The sequence below is a fragment of the Sinocyclocheilus anshuiensis genome, unplaced genomic scaffold (genome assembly GCF_001515605.1).
Source record: "Sinocyclocheilus anshuiensis isolate Anshui unplaced genomic scaffold, SAMN03320099.WGS_v1.1 scaffold205, whole genome shotgun sequence".
In the NCBI taxonomy this organism is placed as follows: Eukaryota; Metazoa; Chordata; class Actinopteri; order Cypriniformes; family Cyprinidae; genus Sinocyclocheilus; species Sinocyclocheilus anshuiensis.
In genome coordinates this window covers 1,191,284-1,213,209 of record NW_015536497.1, presented here as the reverse complement: position 1 = coordinate 1,213,209, position 21,926 = coordinate 1,191,284, and the positions used below count along the sequence as shown (strand labels likewise).

Below are 21,926 nucleotides of genomic sequence, written 5' to 3'. Positions count from 1 at the left end.
AGATGATTAATATTACTATAAAATATGTTAATATTAATTTATTATATTAAAAATATTTTTTTATCTCTTTATACATTTTTGATACGTCAAAGTGTTAGTTGCATAGACTGTCAACTGAGGGAGAGAAATCTATCAGATTTCATTGAAAATATCGTCATTTGTGTTCTGAAGATGAACAAAAGCCTTTCTGTATAAGAAAAAGTTTGGAACGACATGAGAGTAAATGATGACAGAATATTCATGGTTGGGATATAACAAAGACTGAAAAATTTAAGGGGGTCTGAATACTTTCCGTACCCACTGTATATATATATTATATAAAATAATATATACTATTTTATCTCCCTTGGAAGTTTGCTGAGACTACCTAGAACCATTGCTCAACCACTACAAACCACTAATCCTGTAATCCTGTGAAGTAATTATAGTGAGCACCACTATCTATAAAATGAATGTTTTCTTAGAAAACATCATATTTGAAAGTTTTTGTAAAAAATAAATAAATAAATAAATAATAAATAAAAATTATTTGAAAGTTTTTGTAAAAAAAAAACCCAAAAAGAGTTTAAAGGTTATATAGTTTTAAAAGGATAGTTCACCCAAAAATTACATTTTGTCATCATTTACTGTGCCTTATGTCATTCCAAACCGGTATGACACCTCCGTGAAGTTGGCACCCCATAAAAAGAAATAATCACCAAAACTATGCCATTCATTTGTGCTGATTTGTGCCGCAAAAACGAATCTCACAAAACTGGTGTCATTCGTTTGTTCTCGATTTGTGCTGATTTGTACCGTTAAAATTAACATCGTATATATTTCCCCTTCTTAGAAATAACAAACACATAACGAGGAAGTGACGTCACACTCCACCCCATGCCGTCCAAACCCCTCCAAACCGATGTCGTTCGTTTGTGCTCGATTTGTGCCAGTTTGTGCCATTAAAAGAAACCCTGTAACGATGACCGCTTCCTAAATATAACGTTCACTCTCCACCCCATTTAGTGCGGCCGCAGAGTTAAAGGGGTCATATGATGCTTTTTTTAAAGATCATTATTGTTCTGTTGTAAGTAATCTTAAAGATTCCTAAATGCATCTACTTTCGGAAGGCCAAATAAAGTGCTTTTGCTTTCGCCTAGAAACACACAGCGTCTCTCTGACATGGCTGCTTCAACACTAACTGCGGTTACTGAAACCACGCCTTCTTTCTTTGCGTGCACATTTGGGAGGCATTACGCAAATATTTCCACATAGTGATGTAGATATGTGGGGACGTGTTAGAACGAGCCGTTTTAGGGGGTCGTGGCAGTCTTAACTTTGATAAAGAATATCTCTTTGGTTTTGAGACTTTAGTCTTTGCAACTTCAGGGATCTTATCTATGCACAATCAGCTTGTAACAATCCAAAGAGAAAGGAAAACTTGAAATCGCATCATATGACCCCTTTAAAAAAAAATTTAGTCTTTGTGCTGCCTTAAAATTTATTCAACTCAAATATCCGTTTTTTTTAACAGTGAGTCTAAATCGTTCTAATTCGTTTGTGCTTGATTTATGCTGTTAGAATATTGAACACTGTATTTATAATAACAATATAATAACAAATATATGCTAATTCGGGGCACTCTCCACACCAAATTGATCGGTTCCCTTCGTTTGTGCCGTTAAGCATTGTATTTATTTCTCCTCCGTAAGACATTACAAATATCTGGAGGAAAAGTGATGTCACGCAAGCTGTCAAAATTCCTGTCTTCCATCGTTTGCCAATCTGCTGGTTTGTTACAATGTTTTTCAAAGTTTTATTGCCAGTGCCCTCATCAAGCTCCAAATCCAAAATGTTCATTGTGTGTATAACAATGTTTGAAATTTTCTCGGAACAGGCTATTGCAACTTAATGTCACCTTCACATATAACTATGTCTGTGTTGTTGTTTGTTGCTTAACTATTTAACCTCATTTGTTACAAAAATGCAACACAGGACTAAATTAACTGGTTTATCCAATAACAAACATCGCTGAATCGACCTAAATGCATTAATTTATATCAACAAAACTAATTGTATCTGTTAAAGCAAGCTCTGTAACAAAGTTACTTTTGTACAGTATCATTATTATTTTTTTTATAGTAGCCAACGTAATTCAAAGCAAGTAGCCAGACTTTACAACATCAACAAGGACTGTTTAATCACGTAATATTGTGTATCATTTGTAAAGTGTTTGTTTTAATGTGTACTGCATTATGCATATTGCAGATAATGAAATATTCCGAGCATAAACATTACCACATGACATTGCTCAGCTTTATTTTATTTTTGAGGAATATGCGTGAAGCAAGAACAGCCAAGGTGTGTTTGTTTAAAAATATATATTTTAATTAAATATAATGAAATGCAGGCCTACATTGACTTGAATATCATTCATAACTTCTAATGTGTTAAAAATGTCATACCACACGCTCGTGTGTGTTTTTGATTGCAAAATATTAATAAAAAGTTTTACCTCTTTGATATGTATCTATCAATTTCTTTTAGGCTTTTTTAATGACCTCTTAAATTGCCCTGACATGCACACATTTAGTAGCTTAAGGCTATCTGATGTCCTTTTTTGTTTTCTTAAACTGCCCCAAATTTGTTATTTCTAGGAGGAATAGTATATATTCACGATGTTCGGTGTTGCTGCCTTGAAATTTAAGCTTAGTCAACTTGAAATATGAAGTTTGTAAAAAACTTGGATATTTGAGTTTACTAAACTGAAAATTGTAAGGCAGCACAAACAATTTTATTTGTTTTAAGCTCCGCGGCCGCGCTAAATGGTGTTGAGAGTGGACATTATTTAAGAAGCTGTCATGGTTAACTTACAGGGTTTCTTTTAACGGCACAAACGAACGGCACCGGCTTGGAAGTTTTTTTTTTAGTTTTTTTTTTATATATAAATTTTATTTATAACATGTAACAGAATGACAGTATAGCATATGCCAGGGAGCAAGACAATAATTTACCTTTTGAATAAATTCACAGTTTTTACAGCTTTCTTATTAGAAGAGTCAGAAATCATACACAGAGTTTTAAATCTTCAAGAAAAATTCTAAAGAAAGGCTTTCGCTTACAAAATGTACATTTAGGCCTATATAAAATATTTAGCCAGGAACAAAATAAGGTTGAGTAAATAAAAAAACATCTGACTGTTCACTTTCATGTGTATATCCTAGAATAACATTTTCATATTTCAAAGAGATTTCAGGAATTATACCACAAAAAAACACTCAATATGTTTTTCCAGAGATTCTTAGTATACTCACAATACCAAAAAAGATGAGACAAATCTTCAGTTTGGTGATCACAGAAGGATCACAATTTACATCAAAGTCATCAGAAATAAACCTTTGTAGAAAACACTTTGTAGGATAGCATCGATGTAACATTTTATAAGACACTTCTTTGATTTTATTGTAGGCCTACTTAAAGAATTTCTGAGGTAAAGTCCACACTCTATCCCAGTTAACGTTACCTACATGTCTGTTCTAATAAAAGACAGCATTAGGGCAAGAGACTACCGGCTTGGAGGGGTTTGGACGGCATGGGGTGGAGAGTGACGTCACTGCCCCGTTTTGTGTTTGTTATTTCTGAGGATGGGAAATATATACAATGTAAATTTAAATGGCACAAACTGGCACATATCGAGCACAAACAAATGACACCAGTTTTGTGCGATTTAGACGAACTGGGGTGGAGAGTGACGTCACAGCTCCCGAAACTATTTTGGTTATATCTAAGGCAGGAATATAGATAGTGTTTGTTTTAACGGCACAAACTGGCACAAATTGAGCACAAACGAACTGTGCCGATTTGGGCAAAATGGGGTGGAAAGTGATGTCACACTGTCAAAAAATATTGTTTAATATCTCGAACACCAAACCAGCACAAACGTTTGTTTTTGCGGCACAAATCAGCAAAAACATAGCACAAACGAATGGCATAGTTTTGGTTATTATTTCTGTTTATGGGGTGCCAACTTCACGGAGGTCTGAAACCCTTCTTTCTTCTGAGAAACACAAAACAAGATATTTAGAAAGATTTAAAATTGTTATTTAAGCACACAATACAAACTGTGAATCATCTCAGTGCTGTTACACTCTATATTATCACTCTTGGAACGCAGCTCAGCCAATCAGATTTGAGAAGCGGAACCAACTGTTGTATAGCTGTAATTGCTGCAATTTGGGGCCTGTCAGTAGCAACAGAACAAATGCTTTTCCACAAACCCTTCATTTACTTCTGATGTGATTCTGGCCTTGTGTTTTCAAACAAAAAGCCTCAGGGTGACTTCTGAGTTCAACTGATCTCCATCCACTAACTTGAAAGAGCAGCATGCAGCAGTCATTGTGAGGGTAATGAAACTTACATAAGATCTGTCAATCTTACTCTTTTACCAGTCTGGAAAGAACCTACAATGCTAATAGTTTAGGCTAATTCAGATTCACAGACTATTTGTGTCTCTTTGCACTACTGTTCAAAAGTTTGGGGTCAGTAAGTTTTTTATTATTATTGTTATTATTATTATTTTACTTAGAAATTAATACTTTTATTCAGCAAAGATGCATTAATTTAATTAAATACGACAGTAAAACATTTATAATGTAACAAAACTATTTATTTTTCAAATAAAGAATTGTGGGATATAAACTCGCAATTCTGAGAAATAACGTTTTTTTTTCTTGCAATTGTGAGTATATATCTTGCAAATCTGACTTTTTTCGCAACTGCGAGTTTATATCTCGCAATTCTGACTTTATAACACATAATCGCATCTTTATATCACATAATTTTGATGAAAAAAGTTAGAATTGTGAGAAAAGAAAATCAGAATTGCGAGATAAAAAGTCGCAATTACCTTTTTATTTTTTATTCAGTGGTGGAAAGGGGCTTCCATATGAATTACATTTCAAAATATATTAAAATAGAAAAGTTACTTTATATTATATGTGTATACACTGAACAAAATTATAAACGCAACACTTTTGTTTTTGGCCCCATTTTTCATGAGCTGAACTCAAAGATCTAAGACTTTTTCTATGTACACAAAAGGCCTATTTCTCTCAATGTGTTCGTTGTCCATAACATACGCCTGCCCATACCATAACCCCACCGCCACCATGGGCCACTCGATCCACTGATCCGTTGACATCAGCAAACCGCTCACCCACACGACGCCATACACGCTGTCTGCCATCTGCCCTGTACAGTGAAAACCGGGATTCATCCGTGAAGAGAACACCTCTCCAAAGTGCCAGACGCCATCGAATGTGAGCATTTGCCCACTCAATTCGGTTACGACGACGAACTGCAGTCAGGTCGAACCCCGATGAGGACAACGAGCATGCAGATGAACTTCCCTGAGACGGTTTCTGACAGTTTGTGCAGAAATTCTTTGGTTATGCAAACCGATTGTTGCAGCAGCTGTCCGGGTGGCTGGTCTCAATTACCAAACCCAAACTTTTGAACGGCAGTGTATATATAAATGCAAAACGAGAAGAATTGCACTTTCAAACATTATATAACATCGAAGCCGAGTTCCTCAAGCAGCGCTCAGTGTTATTGTGCATCAACTAGCTGAGTCACAATTAGTGTAAGAGAGCATCTAGCAAAAAGATAAGTGCCTGATTGCCTTGGGGCATAATTGCACACCCCTGCTGAACTTCCTTTGAAACGATAGCCAAAGCGGAACTAAAGAGGCACAAAAGATACGGCCAGAGGGTTCGTCTTTGCACTTTGCAGTTTATACACACTCACGTCTCACGGCAGATGCTGAATTATTTCTCAGAAGCCCTGTAGCAAGAACATGTGCACACACAGCGAATGGGTGGGGAAAAAAGTCACATGGCATGGCAGTTGTTTGCACCTGGTTCGCTTCAGTGTTACCATCAAATGTTTGAAATTAGAAATGAAGTCAAAGCTGCAGGGAGAGAAAGTGCTTCAAAGGGTCTGATATCAGTAATGTAGTTTCTCTCCTAGAGGGGGGCCGCGCACGTCAGCACGTTTTCATACTTAAAAGCGTAACTGCAGGCAAACCTACCACAGGGACACAAAACCCTTCCTTTCTATGATTTTTAGCCATCTTAGAATAGAAATAAAGGGAGAGGGGATGAAAACAAAAGGTGAGTTCTTTGTTGGAAGCCTTAAAGTGTCTGATAGACACTTATACTCAGATTTCCGGTTAGGAATCACCACCTGAAATCTGCAGATGTGTCTCGGACAAGCTTGAAAATCAACATAGCCGCACACGTGAGGGAACAGACTCCACCACTGGGCCCAGCTTCAAAAGATCTACTTCCTCTTACACGCTGTGCTTTTCATCCCCAGTTTACAGCAGGTCTTTAAAATAAATCCTCCGTTCTCTTAGTTCCCGACCCCAGTGATTCGGGAGCGTTTTCTCAAACTCTTTGATCTGACTTCGGTTTGAAAAGTTTTCAGCCAGTCATTCTGATAGCATTATTAAGGTGTTCTTTTTAAGCAGAGGCCATTTTTTGATTCCCAGGGTCCATTTACCTCAATCCGCTTTCACAGTGAAAGCAGCGTTGACATGCCAGGCCTGTTGAAAAGCAGTGGATCAGGAGAACGGTAATTATAATTATGACCTCTACAGTCATTCTGGGAACACTCTTTCTCCTCAGTGCAGTGCGCCTGTGTCAGTACGGCACACTTGCTATGTAAGTTTTCGGTACATGTCACTTTCCAAAGTGCAGATCAGATGACAACACTTACATTTCCTTAATGTTACTTTATAGATGTAGATTCTAAATTATATTTAGTGTTTAAGGTTTCCATGACATGATGTGATGTATGAAGTAATTTCTGTGAAGCTAGGCAAGTACTGTAATAATTATGTTTTACTCAGTACTATAATATATAAATATATATATATATACACTGTATATACATATATATATGTATAATTAGGCTGTAGGTAATCACAGCGTGCTGATATACAGCCATATTGCATGGCTACAAGTGTGATATTGTGTTTATACAACAGTTCAATGGCACAAGTGTGTAAATAAAAAAGAGACAACAACAGAAAAAAAACTTTTTTTTATCAGTCTTTTCTACAATGTCTAACGTTGTGTTATGTGCTTTTGTAATTTTTATTAGTTTTGTTTTTTTGTTTTTATATATTTCTAATTAGCTTTATAATTATAATTACAATTATAAATATAATTATAATTTTAGTAATTTGCTAGTTTTAGTAGTTTGATACTGCCGTTTTTTTTGTTTGAGAGATGATTGTGTATAATGACACATTGAATAATCGGGTAAGGGAAAAAATGCTTAATTGCATTGTCATAAGGACAAAATTGTATATATTTAATAAATTTTGGACTGTGGTTTCATAACCTTCAACTATATTGTACATACAGCTGACAAAGATAGTGACAGTAAATACAGCACCTTCCACTCTTCTGACTGTCACAGTCAATTTCTCTATTTTTCTTCTTTTGTTAAGTTGTGGAAACAAGGACTTCTTCTTTTTTTTCTTTTTTTTTTTGCTGTTGAAACAAAAGACATCACTGCACTAATATCTGCAATGATCTCCCATTGTACCTCTATGCAGCAGCTGCTATTGTTTACTTCTGCATCCAATCCTTGAAATGGGAAAATGATCCATTGAGAAGACTTATATTACTTTTACCGAATCTGATAGGAAACTGTTATATATGCTCATGCTGTTTTCCTCAATTTTCAAAACTGACACACATTTTCAAAGTACAGCAAAGATTTTGATCTGCACATATCATTCATTAAAATGATCTGAGTCCATTAATCCCACAATGCCTTTTAGAAGACAACAGCCTTCGATTAGCACTGTATTATTTCATAATAATAAGCTACATATTTTCATACTCCTTCAGTTTATGTACAGAGGCATGCCTGAGGAAAATTTGTTTCCATAGCCACGAGGAACATCCAGGGCTAATTAAAATTACAAGTCTTTTTAATATGGCCATTACATTATGAGGCATTATCAGCGCATTCGACGACAATATTTACCAAAGTACAGCAGTGAACTTTCAATTTTCTCCAGATAAGATTTTGCTGAGAAACTGGAATTTAAATGTCACCAATGTCAAGATGTGGCTTAATCATTTTCCTGTCCCTCATAACATAATTTGCAACCAAATCACACATTGCTTCTTGATACCACATTTGTGATGCTCCAACAAACTGTATAAGCCTGTAACTCCATCATGTTGCAACAACAGCTGCCCAAGATGATGATGTGTAATCAGAGGGCAGGGTAATTAAAATGCATCCGCTTTGTCTTTTCTGTGAGCTATATTAAATGAGGAAGGTCAATAGTGGAGCTCATTTTCCATTTACAGTGTCTGCCCGTTGAACGCATGGTGGTCTGATGAAGTAGACTACAAGGGGGCAACTGAGCCAGGATAACAGTAAACGCGTTAGCCTGGCTGCTTTCGACTCCAGGGCTGCTCATTTCTAATTATGTGGTGAGAAGTTAGAATGATGATGAGTGTCAGGAAAGATTCGAGAATGCTAGCGTCGGCAGCACATAATTGTCTGAAGGACATTTGCATTGCGTCAACTTAGCTGTTCTCCACTGTAATTAGAGGGGTCTCTTGGGCCTCACTGTCCCAGTCTGTTCGATCTTTCACCTCCTTTACAGTTCCCTCTCTCTGTCTTACTGCACCATATCAGAGGCATAATGTTAACGTAGCATGTTTACTTAATGGGGGAGTTCACTGCTGATGAAATGGGCTTTTGATAAAACGTGGCTGTCTATGCAGTAGAAACTCAGAAAAAAGTTTTGAAATTGATGCTACATGACTAGAGAAAACAGATAAAAACTTGCCACATACACCCATAATGCACTTTTGATTTTACCAACACCCCTTTGTTGATCCGAATGTCTGCGGACAGGAATACAAAAAATGTGAATGTTTTAACAAAAGCCCCATCCGGCAGACTTTTGCTGACAAATAAACCAGGAAATCTGCTAGGGTCTGGTAGGGAAATCTGTTATTTGTAGATCCCACCTTCTCGTATGCCACAATTGGTCAATTGTGTGCATTTCCTACTGTAAATGCTATTAATCAAACTACTTCTCAGTCATTAAATTCAGCAAGTGTGAAAACAATAGGAAAACAAAGCCAATGCCTGGAAAGTTTAGGCAATTTTTAAATCCCGGCCAGGATTGGGAAAAAAGAGGATGCGTCACCCTAGTAGCTGGGTGTAGTTAAAGGTGCAGTAACATTAGCCGTATTTCAGAGAAATTTCACAGGCAATAAAGGTCCATTGTCAATAGCCTAGCTTACACAAAAGTCACTCTCAAATGAATCCGCTTTCTGTTGGTCAGTGCGGCAATTTCACGTGACTGACTTGAACATTGAACCTTTTTCGCCCTGTTGCGAAACTCCCAGATTTGCGGATTCCTATTGAAATGACTGGATTTTACCTGCAAAATTTCAGCAAGCAGCAGTAAATCTATACCTTAACATGAAGAAGGAGCACTCATTATTAATTTACATATTCTACTGACATTGTAACAGTACAAGGCTGGTTGAAAAACAGCAAACTTATCCTTTACATTGGTAAAGTCTGAAGCCTCTGGGGTGTCATTACTGCCATCCATCCAACCATTCTCCAATCCGCTTGTCCTATGCAGGGTCACGGGGATGCTGGAGTTTTTCACAGCATCTCGACCCGTAGGCAGGGTAACATCCTGGATGGCTGGCCAGTCCATCACAAGGCTTTAGCATACAGCACCTGGAATTCACAGGTCCGAGTACTAACCGAGCCAAACCTAGCTTAACTTCTGAGTCAAGTCAAGTCCCCTTTATTTATATAGCGCTTTATACAATACAGATTGGGTCAAAGCAACTTTACAGTGTTAAACAGGAAAATAGTGAGTCGATAATATAGGAGGACAATAGTAAACCGTCATTTTTTCAGTTAAAGTCAGTTCATTGTTGATTTAGTGATGTCATCATCCAGCTCAGTTCAGTTCTCTTCAAATAGTGTCTGTGCAATCAAGTTGAAAATATTGCCAAACATGAAGTGTCCCCAACTAAGCAAGCCAAAGGTGACAGTGGCAAGGAAACAAAACTCCATCGGTGACAGAAATGGAGAAAAAAACTTTGGGAGAAACCAGGCTTAGTCGGGGGGGGGCAGTTCTCCTCTGGCCAGATGAAACCAGCATGGCGTGGTTTAATTCCAGGCCGCAACACAGGTCAGATTGTGCAGAGGACTTGTCTGGTTCCCGTGGTCTTGTGCCGATGACCGTCTAGGTCATGAGGTCTTCGCAGGGGATCTGTCTCTGGAGCGCATCAAGTTGACATGGTCTCCGGTGACATTCAGGGCTTTAGAGGTCGTCTCTAGGTTCTGATCCACCATCTGGTCTGGATATGGACTGGATCTGGGTGACTGCAGTGACCATCTGATCTGGATACGGACTGGATCTGGGTGGCTACGGTGACCTCGGAATAAGAATGAAAGAGACTAATATTAGTGTAGATGCCATTCTTCTTACGATGTAATGAGTACATCGGGTGTTATGGGAAGTGTTCCCAGTTCCGGCTGACCTAATGAATGCAGCCTAACAATCCTTTAACGGATTTGAATTATAGAAAAGGGATTGTGTGTTATGTGTATGCCAGGTGTATGCCAGGTCTTAAGTCTAGATTTAAACTGACATCGTGTGTCTGCCTCCTCAACAAGGCTAGGTAGATTGTTCCAGAGTTTGGGCGCTAAGTAGGAAAAGGATCCTATAATGCGATATGAGCTCGCTCAAGTACTGAGGAGCTAAACCATTCAGGGCTCTATAAGTAATTAGCATTTTTTTTAAAATTTTATGATATTTAATAGGGAGCCAGTGCAGTGTTGACAGAACCAGGCTAATATTGTCATACTTCCTGGTTCTAGCTATTGCACTGAGATCGGATGAGATCAGGTGAGTACATGGTTGTATAGTTTACTGCTGTTGTACATTATTTTAAATTGGATCAGCTCCCTTTTCCAATACTTGCACATTGATTACTCGTTATTAAGGTATATTTTAATAATTCAATGAATAATGTAAATTGAATAGGCCTAATATATAATATGTGAATTTCTGGTTTGGAGTCAAGTGCTGTGCAATAGCTACTTGTGATTGCATCATACAATATATGGCCTCCATGATCCAGATGTGACTTGAACAGGCGATTGGAGGAAAAAGAAGATGAAGGAAAAGTGGAAAAGTGAGAATTTCAGAGGTTATTTTTTACACATTTACTCTAAGATAAAGTGTTCATTGACTTTGCAATGATCAACAATGTGCTTTTGTTTCTGATTAACTGTGAAAGTATTGAGAAAGATCTATCAAGTTGCACATAATGGACTTATAATTGGTGTGCCGCGCTCGTTAATTTACAACGTTTGTACACGCTCCTTGGTTCCCCTTCAGGAACTCGAGCTGCGTCGAGATTCGCTTTGGGAACGCCCTTGCGTGACCGCGTTCTGAAGCACGTGTCAAATAAGTCCAATGGAGCAGCGAGACGTCACGAGCGAGGTGACAGAGAGAGCCAGACGCTTCATCTATCTTCCTCCGAGGAGGTGGATGTGATGAGTGTCGAGACAGAGTAGACTGTGGACTCGCCACCACAGTCCCTCGCATATGAGGAGCTCGTGGAGGTTGTGACTTGTGCTGTAGCCAAATTAAATATCGATTGGCCAGCCGAGAAACAGGACGCTCGTCCTAAGAGCAAATTAGACGAGCGTTTCCTGAAAGCGAGGTCACAGCCTTCACGACGGGGCCTTCCGTTTTTTCCCGATCTCCATGCTGAGGTGTCAGGATCGTGGGAAAAGCCGTATTCTTCCCGTATATATAGCCCCACAGTGTCTAATTATTCTAATATCGTGGGGCTGAATGAGAAGGGATATGGGGCGTTTGTGCTCTGCCGGATGCGCTTTTATGCTTTCTGGTGCTTACGTCACCTCGCTTGTGACGTCTCGCTGCTCCATTGGACTGATTTGACACGTGCTTCAGAATGCGGTCACGCAAGGGCGTTCCCAAAGCGAATCTCGACGCAGCGTCTCGTTCCCTCGGGGAACCATGGTTGCATACGTAACCTAGAGACGATATTGATGCTTTTGGGAGGAATTCTGTAGAGATTATGTGCAATTTACATGATACTAATCTTCTACTAAGTGCTTTGGGAGCCCAGCCAGGTTTGATGGATGTGTATGTAAAGACATGAATGATAATAACAGATCAAGAGGTTTACATTTGACATGTAAACATGTGAATAGCCATATTGTTTCTTACTAAGAAACAATATGGCGGTATGTAGCTTATGTGGCAGGAAAAAAATCTATCTGCAATTGTCACATTCCAGAATGTCTCATACATTTATATGTCCTTTTGTCTTTCTGGATGGACAGAGATGTTACCTAGCAACTGTGCTGTCTGAAATGGGCTGCACTTTATGGTTGTGTGAATTGTTTTAATTGTTAGTACCGGGGAAGTGCAACCAGTCGGTAGCATAAGGATCGTTTTTCAGCTGTTGAGACACTTTAGAGATAAAAGACATGTACAGAGATGCTGTATGACAAGGATTTCGTTTTGTACTGTTCCACTAATGGTTTTAAAGGCAAGATGGTTTAATGATGAATAACACGATGCCCAAGGCCTAAAATAAAATCCAAGGCATAACTCGAAAAAAAGTAACCAAATATTAAAATGAATTGCTGTGCATCACCACTCACCTTGGTGATTTACTCTGTACAGAATTTGAGTTTTAGCAGATATGCATTTAAAATGTAAAATATCTTGCAGAATAACAGATAAAAAATAATGATGACTAGGGTTGCAAACGGGTGGGAAAATTCCGGTAAATTTCCAGAAACCTTCTGGAATTTTTGGAAACTTTCCAGAATTTTGGGGAAATTTTCGGAAACCTTTGCAATCCTTTTATGACTCATCCTGTATTAGTCTGATTTCTGTCCAATCAGATTCTCTCTTGAAATAGAATTCCCCGCCCCCAATTCCAACTGCAACTGACTATAAAGCAAAAGTTCATGACTGTGACACAACTAAAGCTTACTGGCAATTAAAAAAAAAAAAAAGGGATGAGCCATTCAATGTGTCCTGCATCCATTTCCTGTTTCTAAAGGAAATATGTCAACAAATGAGTTTTAATGAGGCGGGATACATTGAAACCAACATTTAAAAATACTACACAACCTGTTGAAGTTGCAGTACTATATCCGATAACCTTTTCCTCCACTGTCCCTGGTGTAGATGTCATGCTTAATTGATATTTTAATCATCTTAGAAGGTGACTGCAGTCCAGACCATCCAGTCTTTTTGACACCATGTTACTGAAGCACATGCTCAATGTGATTTTTGACATTGCATGTAATCAGTTTGTTCTTTGGGGGCCTTAGAAATTTTGCAGCTGAATTATGAAAATCTTTCCACTACTTGTGACATTGAATGATATTTGGGAGATGCATGCCTTTAAAAAGAAACTCGTAACAGAAGTATTTACAGCCAGAGAAACACTGTTGGAAAAAACATTTTTTTTTCTCTTAAAAAATGTCAGTGGGGTAAATGTTGTGACCCTTGTGCTGTAGATTGCAGTATGATGGGCCTTCATATTAACATTTTACACCATTTGAATATGCATCAGTGCTGCACCTCTAACTTGTGGCCTTGTTTAAGTATTCCTCTGATTAGAGATGCACCTCAGGTTAATGAGAAATGCAAGCTGTTTATGCTGTAGTGTGCATGATTAAATTCAAGTGGGCTGCTGTAATGATTTTTTGCCTGCTTCCAAGTGCATAATCCTGCTGTGATAGAGATGTGCACCAAGAGAGAGATGATTATTAGATCTCACTCAGTGTCGTTGCTGTGCATTGAGATTCATTGTTTTGTGATCGCTTCTTGCATTAGTTTGAAACGATGCAGATATAGGTAACATTCCGTTTGCGATTATGTTTCGCAGTGCTTTGACGTTCAAGTCAGTGTTGATGCATTTGTGTTTGCATTAACCTTTCCTAAAAGGCCAGAAATTATTAGGTTGTTTATGTTATTTGGTCTCCTCCTGAGAGACATTTAATTGAATTTGGACCGAAATGCTGTAGAGTTTGATTACCTTTTCTCTTGTTTGTATTTAGTTTGCTATACTAACTTTCCATTTAGCACTGGCGTTTCTGGGTCAATGGCATGACACTAACTTTTTTTTAATCTTATTTATTTAATATATTCTATGATAAGCATGTTATTATTTTCTTAATTTTTCTATTTTAGGGGGTGGGGTACAACTATCATGATATCATAATGTAAAAATAAACATTATTAGAAAGTTTGGCATAATCTTTTATAATTCTATTTCTACCGTTCAGAAGTGTAGTTATAATAAGAATAATTCTACAAAACTATTTCTATTTCAAATACATGCTGTTCTTTTCAAAATTCTATTCATTAATAAATGATGGGGAAAATCATACTGAATGATTTCTGAAGGATAAGTATGTTTTTAATTTGTGAATTAAAATTAAGTTGTGATAAAACTGTCATGATATTATAATGTAGAATCAAGTCTTATTGAACTTGAACCTTATTAAACCATATTAAAATGTTTGGCATAATTGTATTATAATTTCTTATCACAGTTTCCATGAAATATTAAGCAATACAACATATTTCAACATTGATAATAATAATAATAAATTAGAATGATTTCCGAAGGTCATGTGACACTGAAAACTGGAGTAATAATGCTGAAATTTCAGTTTTACATCACAGGAACAGTTTACATTTTAAAAGTTATTTTCAATTGTAAAATTTCAAAATCACTGTTTTCTGATTTTCTTCTTTCAAAAACATTTTTAAAAAATCCTACCGACCACAAACTTTTGAACAGTGGTGTATGCTGGTTTTTTCACAGCAGTATGAGATAATGACACCTAAATTAGTCATTTGAGACAATTGCAGGTGACCATTTTTGTGTATTTGTTGCAGCCAACTGCTTCCTCTCTTTCCTTTTACTTATCTGCCTGCAGGGAGGCTTGGAAGAGACTCCATTCCCTGAATGTGTTTTACGTCATCTTCACACACCTCTTTGAATTACAGTTCTCACCATGCCGGCTTTATCAGCAACAAGTAACGCCAGCAGACTGGGGATGCAGCTTATTTCGGATGTCACAGTCAAAACGCAGCCTTGAGAGTAAACAACATCAACCAGAGCTGACAAAAATAAGATATGGAAGAGAGAGCTGGCCTGCTGAAATGTTTTTCTTATGTGTCAAAATGAGATTTCAGAAGTTCCATCAGCTCGATGTCAGGTGTTTTTGATCACTGATTGTTAACAGAGGAATCACTGTTGGGAGCCATACATGAAAGAGGATGCTCTTATTTTCCCTCCAGCGGAGGAACAAGCAAAATGTTTGCATTCTCACAGCTGTGATGTATCGTACCGTGTCTCAGACTGACTTAGTCAGTTTGTTCAAATAGTCAAATAGTCTCATCCCATTTCCTCAAATGACACAAATTATTTAATAAAATTATACTGGGGTGATTATAGCTAACTAAAAGTAAAACTGAAATTACAAACTAAAATTACAACAAAATTAAAATAAAAATGGAAAATATAAAAAAAGATTCAAAATATTAATAAAAACTATAATATTATATCAATGATACTAAAATAACTCTGAATTATAGCGTTGCATGCATTCATCGAGTTACTGTTAATTCTTTATGAAAAAAATATCAAACAAATAATTTTTTCTTTCAAATTATGAAAAGTGTGGATATTTTTTTCATTTTGAAAATGGAAAGTTTTACAAAAATGTCAACCTTGGTACCCTGTTTTTGTTGTTCATTGCTCTTAATTGAATGTTTATTACTAGAAAATAAAATCACATAAAACTAGGGTTTTAAACTGTATTTATGTAGAACATTTAACTGGATCGAATGCAATCCTCAAAGAAAATAACCAAAAATGGTATTCATTTTATAATAAATACCCAGAGTACATATCACCCCTCAAACCAAAGTAGTGAAATTATTTAAAATTCTCTCCTATGATGTTCACTTAACTGTAATACTAAGATAAAAGAAAATTAATATGACTTCCATTTCTCACACTTTTATATTGTATGTAATATTTTATTCAGTGTATAAGGAGATGTGTGTCACGATGCACACACACGAGGAACGAGGAGACGCTGGAGAATACGTTTAACAGGACTTTATTACCACCAAGGAACCAAGGGAGACGAACACAGGAAGACGTTCACACGAAGACGTTCAACAGCGGACAGAGAACTAGGGACTGGGAACACTTTACATACACACAGGAGGAGGGGATGACGAGACACACCTGGGATCAATGAACCATCATGGGGAACACCTGGGACAAATTAAACATGGGAAAGGAACACCTGGGGAGCAAGACACAGACAAAACATGGAACAGAGTCTGACAATGTGACCCTATACATATTAATATTCATGCAGATTCTGAATTGTAAAAAATGTCGTCAGTTGGAGCTGTTGACCCATAGTATTTCCTTGAAAGCAGACATTTCATTGTAATTCCTTATTTTCAAAATTACAAACCACCATAATTCCTCCAGTACCTTTGAATCATATTGAATATAAATTATGCTTGAATCCAGGAGCAGCCAGAGAGATGGTGCTTCGAAAAGTGGAGATAATTACTTGTGTTATTACTGCTGAAACAGACAAATCAATCCCCGCCTGAAAGCTTGGACAATTAGATTCGTTATTGAATTCATGTAGATGAGGCCTCTCAAAAATCTATGTCATTGTAGATGTCAAGTACCAGCAAATTGAGGACTTGACAAAATATATTGTTGGCTGGAACCAGTGAGTAAATGGAGGGTAAATGAAACGACATAGACATTTAATCGCTCTGATAAAAACTAATTTCATTTAGCTGTGTTTCATTTAGACACTTGATATTCCCAGCATAAAAAGACGGCCTTTTTTGAGTCTGCAGTAAGAAACTGAATGAGGATTTGTGTCTGTGTCAAGTCACTCGTAAGTTGTTACAGGAACAAATTATGGTATTTAGATGTTTGAGGGGATAGACTTGACTGAAGTGCTTTTTGACAACCTGTGCTGCGTTTAGAAAAGTCTCTCAAGGAACATTTCGCTTTTCAGTCTCTTTTTAACTCACCGAAGAACTTTTTCAGGCTCCTGTGTGCAAAAGATATTAATATCGTGGGACTGTGCCATTGTGCGTTGTTGAAACAGTTCCTCCACGCTGCAGTTCAGTTGCACTGGAATAGATCAAACTCCCATGTTTTGTTTCTGTAGATCAGATGAAGATGGTTCCTCTGCCAGGCTGGTCTGGGTTGGTTTGGTACTGATCTAGCTAATGCTACATGCTGTGGCTTGACTAACAAAGGCTTAGTGGTTAACCTAGTCAAGATGTCTTGTTGAGACACTAATACATACAATATTCCAAAAAGCACAAAATATGCTGGTGAAAGTATATTAATAACGGTAAAATAAATATAAGATGGTACAGTGTGTCATATTTATAAAAGCCTGTTTTCACTTTAATAAATAAATAAATATTTAGTTGTTTTTTTGTGTGTTTTCTGTCCTATCTTACAACTTGACTTATATATATTGTAATGGCAATATTATTTCTCATTATTGTGACTTTATACTACCATTCAGAAGTTATTTTATTTAATTTTTTAAGAAATTAATACATTTATTTAGCAAGTATGCTTTAAATTGATCAGAAAAGACAGTAAAATACATTTATAATGTTACAAAAGATTTCCATTTCAAATGCATCACATTTTCTACAAAAACATTAAGCAGCATGACTGTTTTCAAAATTGATAATAATAATAATAATAATAATAAATGTTTCTTGAGCACCAAATCAGCATATTAGAATGATTTCTGAAGGATCATGTGACACTGAAAACTGGAGTAAAGATGCTGAAAATTCAGCTTTGCATCACAGGAATAAATTCCATTCTTAAATATATTCAAATAGTAACGTGTCATTTTAAAATTGTAATAGGATTTCACAATATTTACTGTATTTTTGATCAACCTTGGTGAACAAAAGAGACTTATTTTAAAAAATTAAATAAAAATCTTACCGACCCCATTTTTTTTTCAGTGATAGTTTATATCTCACAATATGACTTTTTCTCTCTTAATTGCAACTTTGTATTTTACATTTTGGACTTCTGATATTTTTATATTATATGAAAAAAGTAAATATTATTTCTAAAATGAAAGGTGGTAAGTTACTTTAGGAATACTGCAAATGCCTGTACAAAAGCTAAATGTTTTTAAATGAAGGTTTTCATAGCTATTTATACTAAAGTAAAACAATATAAAATGTCTGCCACCCGTTTATTTTGTGAGATCTAGATCATTGTAACTCAGTCCTTACTCAAGAGCCAGCTATTTACACACATTCCCTTTCCTGCTTATTTAAAAAAAAAAAAATCCATACAACTCCAAGCTCTTTACACTCTCTGTTGCTTTGTGAGCAGACAATGTACTGCTGCATTCCCCAGAGGAAGATTATAGTAATTTATACTAATCTACCAGCGACTCAGACTCATCCTGCACTGACAATTAGCGCTTTATCAACAGTAACCAGATACTATTTAAACTGAGCTGGATGTTGACATCACTGAATTCAATGATGAACTGTCTTTAACTGAAAAATTAGTGTTTACTATTGTCATTTTGCATTATTGACACACTATTTTCCTAATTAATGCTGTTCAGTTGCTTTGACACAATCTGTATTGTTAAAAGCGCTATATAAATAAAGGTGACTTGACTTGACTTGAACAGGGCAAATCCCATCTTAAATTGACATGTCCCTGAGGACATTTCTGCAATCAGAACAGTGATTCACCACTCTCTGGACTATCTTTTGCCCACTTCATTCAATTTTCCGCTTCCTGATTTTACGAGGACTAACATAAGCTTTCAATTGAGACATTTTACATTACATTTGGCAATCATCATTTTCCTGCTATCTACTGTGCTAATATGAGCTGGTAAATAAGCTTAATTTCTAACATGTTTATTTATTACATGTTGTATTATCAGAAATAACAGACATTCCGGTAACACTTTAGTATAGGGACCAATTCTCACTATTTACTAGTTGCTTATTAGCATGCATACTACTAGCATATTAGCTATTTATTAGTACTAATAAAGCACATATTAATGTCTTATTCTGTATGACCATATTCTAGATCCTACCCAATACTTAAACTTAACAACTACCTTACTAACTATTAATAAGCAGTAATTAACAGTTTGAGGCAAAAGTCTGTGAGTCATAGTAAATAGTTAGTTAATAGTGAGAACTGGACCTTAAAATAAAGTGTGACCGACATTCCCTCCAGGCCGTTCTCACATGTAGCAATTTATGTAATCAAGCAAGCTGCGTTGACGTCTCAGTGAACACAAATATAGGCATGAATTTTTACACCATAGGTTAAGTGTTATTTATGACAGAAACACAAATAAATATCAAGGGTGTTTTAAAACCAGAAATTAGAAAATAGTGTTTCCCTACAGCTACTCCTGTGAATGTCCAGTGGACTGAGCAACTGTTTGTTTGTTTGTCTGTTTTGTTATGCCATGCAAGTTCTCTAATATTTATATGTCTATGCTGTATTTTGCATTATCCACTCATGTTTTCAATAGGTTTCATTTTGTGTGCAGTAGTTTTACAGTAATTCATCCATTCATTAATCATAAATGTAAGCATTTTACACATACATTTGTAAATTTTTATGGGTCTGGCTTCCGGTCTCATCCACGTCCAGCTACGGTCCTGTCTGCGATCCTCTGACTGAGACAGACCAGCCCCCTCAGAGGTTTTGGGAGAGGATCTAGTTTGGCGAGGGATGTACCTCTTGAAGGCTGCAGACTGCGCCCTCGCCTCCTTAAACCTTTCGACCACCGCCTCAACAAATGTGCCAAAAAGCCCAGAAGGTGAGAGCAGAGCATCAAGGACGTTCTTATCCTTCCTCCTGATGTCCTCAAGATTTAACCACAGATGGTGCTCCATAGCCACCATTGCCGCCATCGGCCAGATGCGGTTTGCTTGGTGACGTGGAGAGCATGATCCGTCGTGCAGTGCAGCTCCTCCACAGCCTCAGAGGAAAAACCATCAGTTGAAAAATTCAACAATCAGCATGTTGAAAACGGTGACGCTGAGCTGAATACAGTCTCAACCATGATTTCTCAAGAACTGAAGAAATGGAAGGCTCCTGGGGGAAGGACGGTCATGGCCCGACAGAAACCGTTCATCTAGACGACTACGAGCAGGCTTCTGTTTCTCACGCCCCCAAACTAGCTCCAATCTCTTAGCAGCACGCATGTGGGGCTGGAGAGCTGGGATGACTCAGTACTCACACTTTTCTCATCATCACCAACTACATCCACGTCCTCGTCTTGACTGGATGACAGCAGCAGCTTGCTGTCCGCCGAATCGGCTGACTCCAAAGAGAGCACGTCCAGATTCCGCGGCTCATGACAGAAGAAGCAGAAAGATCCAAACATTTCTCCCGCTTCCCAACGAGCTCCACCTGTGATCCCCTCGACCAGATCTTGCACTGTGCCTCAGCAACAGCGGGACCCGAGCCGTGAGGTGCATGCTGATGCAATTCCCCAAAATGTCCCCTAGGGGATGCAGTGTGGAGTTCCCTTGAAGGGAACGTCTCGGTTATGTATTGTAACCCTCGTTCCCTGAAGGAGGTAACGGAGACGTCACGTCGGTGACCGACGAATTGGGAATCTTGCCAGAGAGACCAATCTACTTAGAGTGTAAACTAAGCGAGCCAATGCACATTAGCATGCGATGATTGCATCCAGCTGCCGCTGATCGCAGCGCGAGAACAAATAGGCAGCAGATGCACCGCATATTCAGGTTTTCGCTGAGGAGCCGAGCCGGTAACCTGGCCGCTCAGCGGTGGTACAGCAGCTGTGGCGACGGGACCTGACGTCTCCGTTCCCTCCTGATAGGTCATCCACTATCCAGTGGGCCATCCTCTGCTTGGAGACGGCATTCCCCTTCTGCCAGCCCTCGTAACAAACAAAGAGCTGTTCTGAGGTCCTGATCTTAAAGCGCGGACAGGACAATGCAAAGCTAGGGCTGGGTCTGCCTCCTCTGGGGACAGCGCTTGCAGGTTCACTACGTGATCCCTGAAGGGAGTAGTAGGAACCTTGGGCACACAGCTGGGCCGGAGCCTCAGGGTTACCTAGGAGTCAGCCGGCCCAAACTCTAGGCACGATTCGTCGACCGAAAATGCATGCAGATCCCCTACCCTCTTGATGGAGGCCAATGCAACCAGGAGCAGAGTCTTCATTAAAAGAAACTTTAGCTCGACTGACTGCAAAGGCTCAAATGGGACCTGCTGTAGTGCTTTGAGCACCAGAGACAGGTCCTGAGAAGGTATAGAGGGAGGTTGAGGAGGGTTTAACTTTCTCGCATCCTTAAGGAACCTGATGACCAGGTCTTGCTTCCCCACCGTTCTCCCCTCCACGGGGTCGTGGTTAGTGGAAATAGCAGCGACATATACTTTAAGGGTGGAGGGAGACAGCCTTAGAACAGCGGTGGAACAAAACAAAACAAAAGATTATCTGCCCAGCCCTCCTCCGGGGGAGGGAGTGGTGCATTCACCATCTCCTGAAGAGCGGCTCCAACCATCTCTGGGTCGCCCGTCACAGGGCCTCTTGTTCTTGCACTTACCACCAAGTTCGGCGGGGGCCTGGATGGGTGGGGCGGCTACCCTGTGACCGGCTCCACGGCACTGCTTAGCTGGAGGCTGCAGTAGTCTGCTACTGTGCAGCCGAGAACTGCTGGGCGAAGCTCTCAACCGCGTCATCGAAGCAGCCAT

The 21,926-nt window shown here is 38.2% G+C and overlaps 1 protein-coding gene across 1 annotated transcript in view; it reads right to left on the bottom strand.

Annotated features, from left to right (window-relative positions):
• Positions 1–21,926, bottom strand: part of LOC107688392 (GDNF family receptor alpha-2-like) — a 142,842-nt gene extending 120,916 nt beyond the window's left edge. Inside the window, exons 1-3 of the mRNA XM_016486051.1 lie at positions 21,710–21,926; positions 19,938–20,181; positions 17,198–17,217 (exon numbers count right to left, since the gene is read on the bottom strand). Coding sequence (XP_016341537.1) covers positions 17,198–17,217; positions 19,938–20,181; positions 21,710–21,926 — 481 coding nt within the window. The remainder of the gene's footprint in view (positions 1–17,197; positions 17,218–19,937; positions 20,182–21,709) is intronic.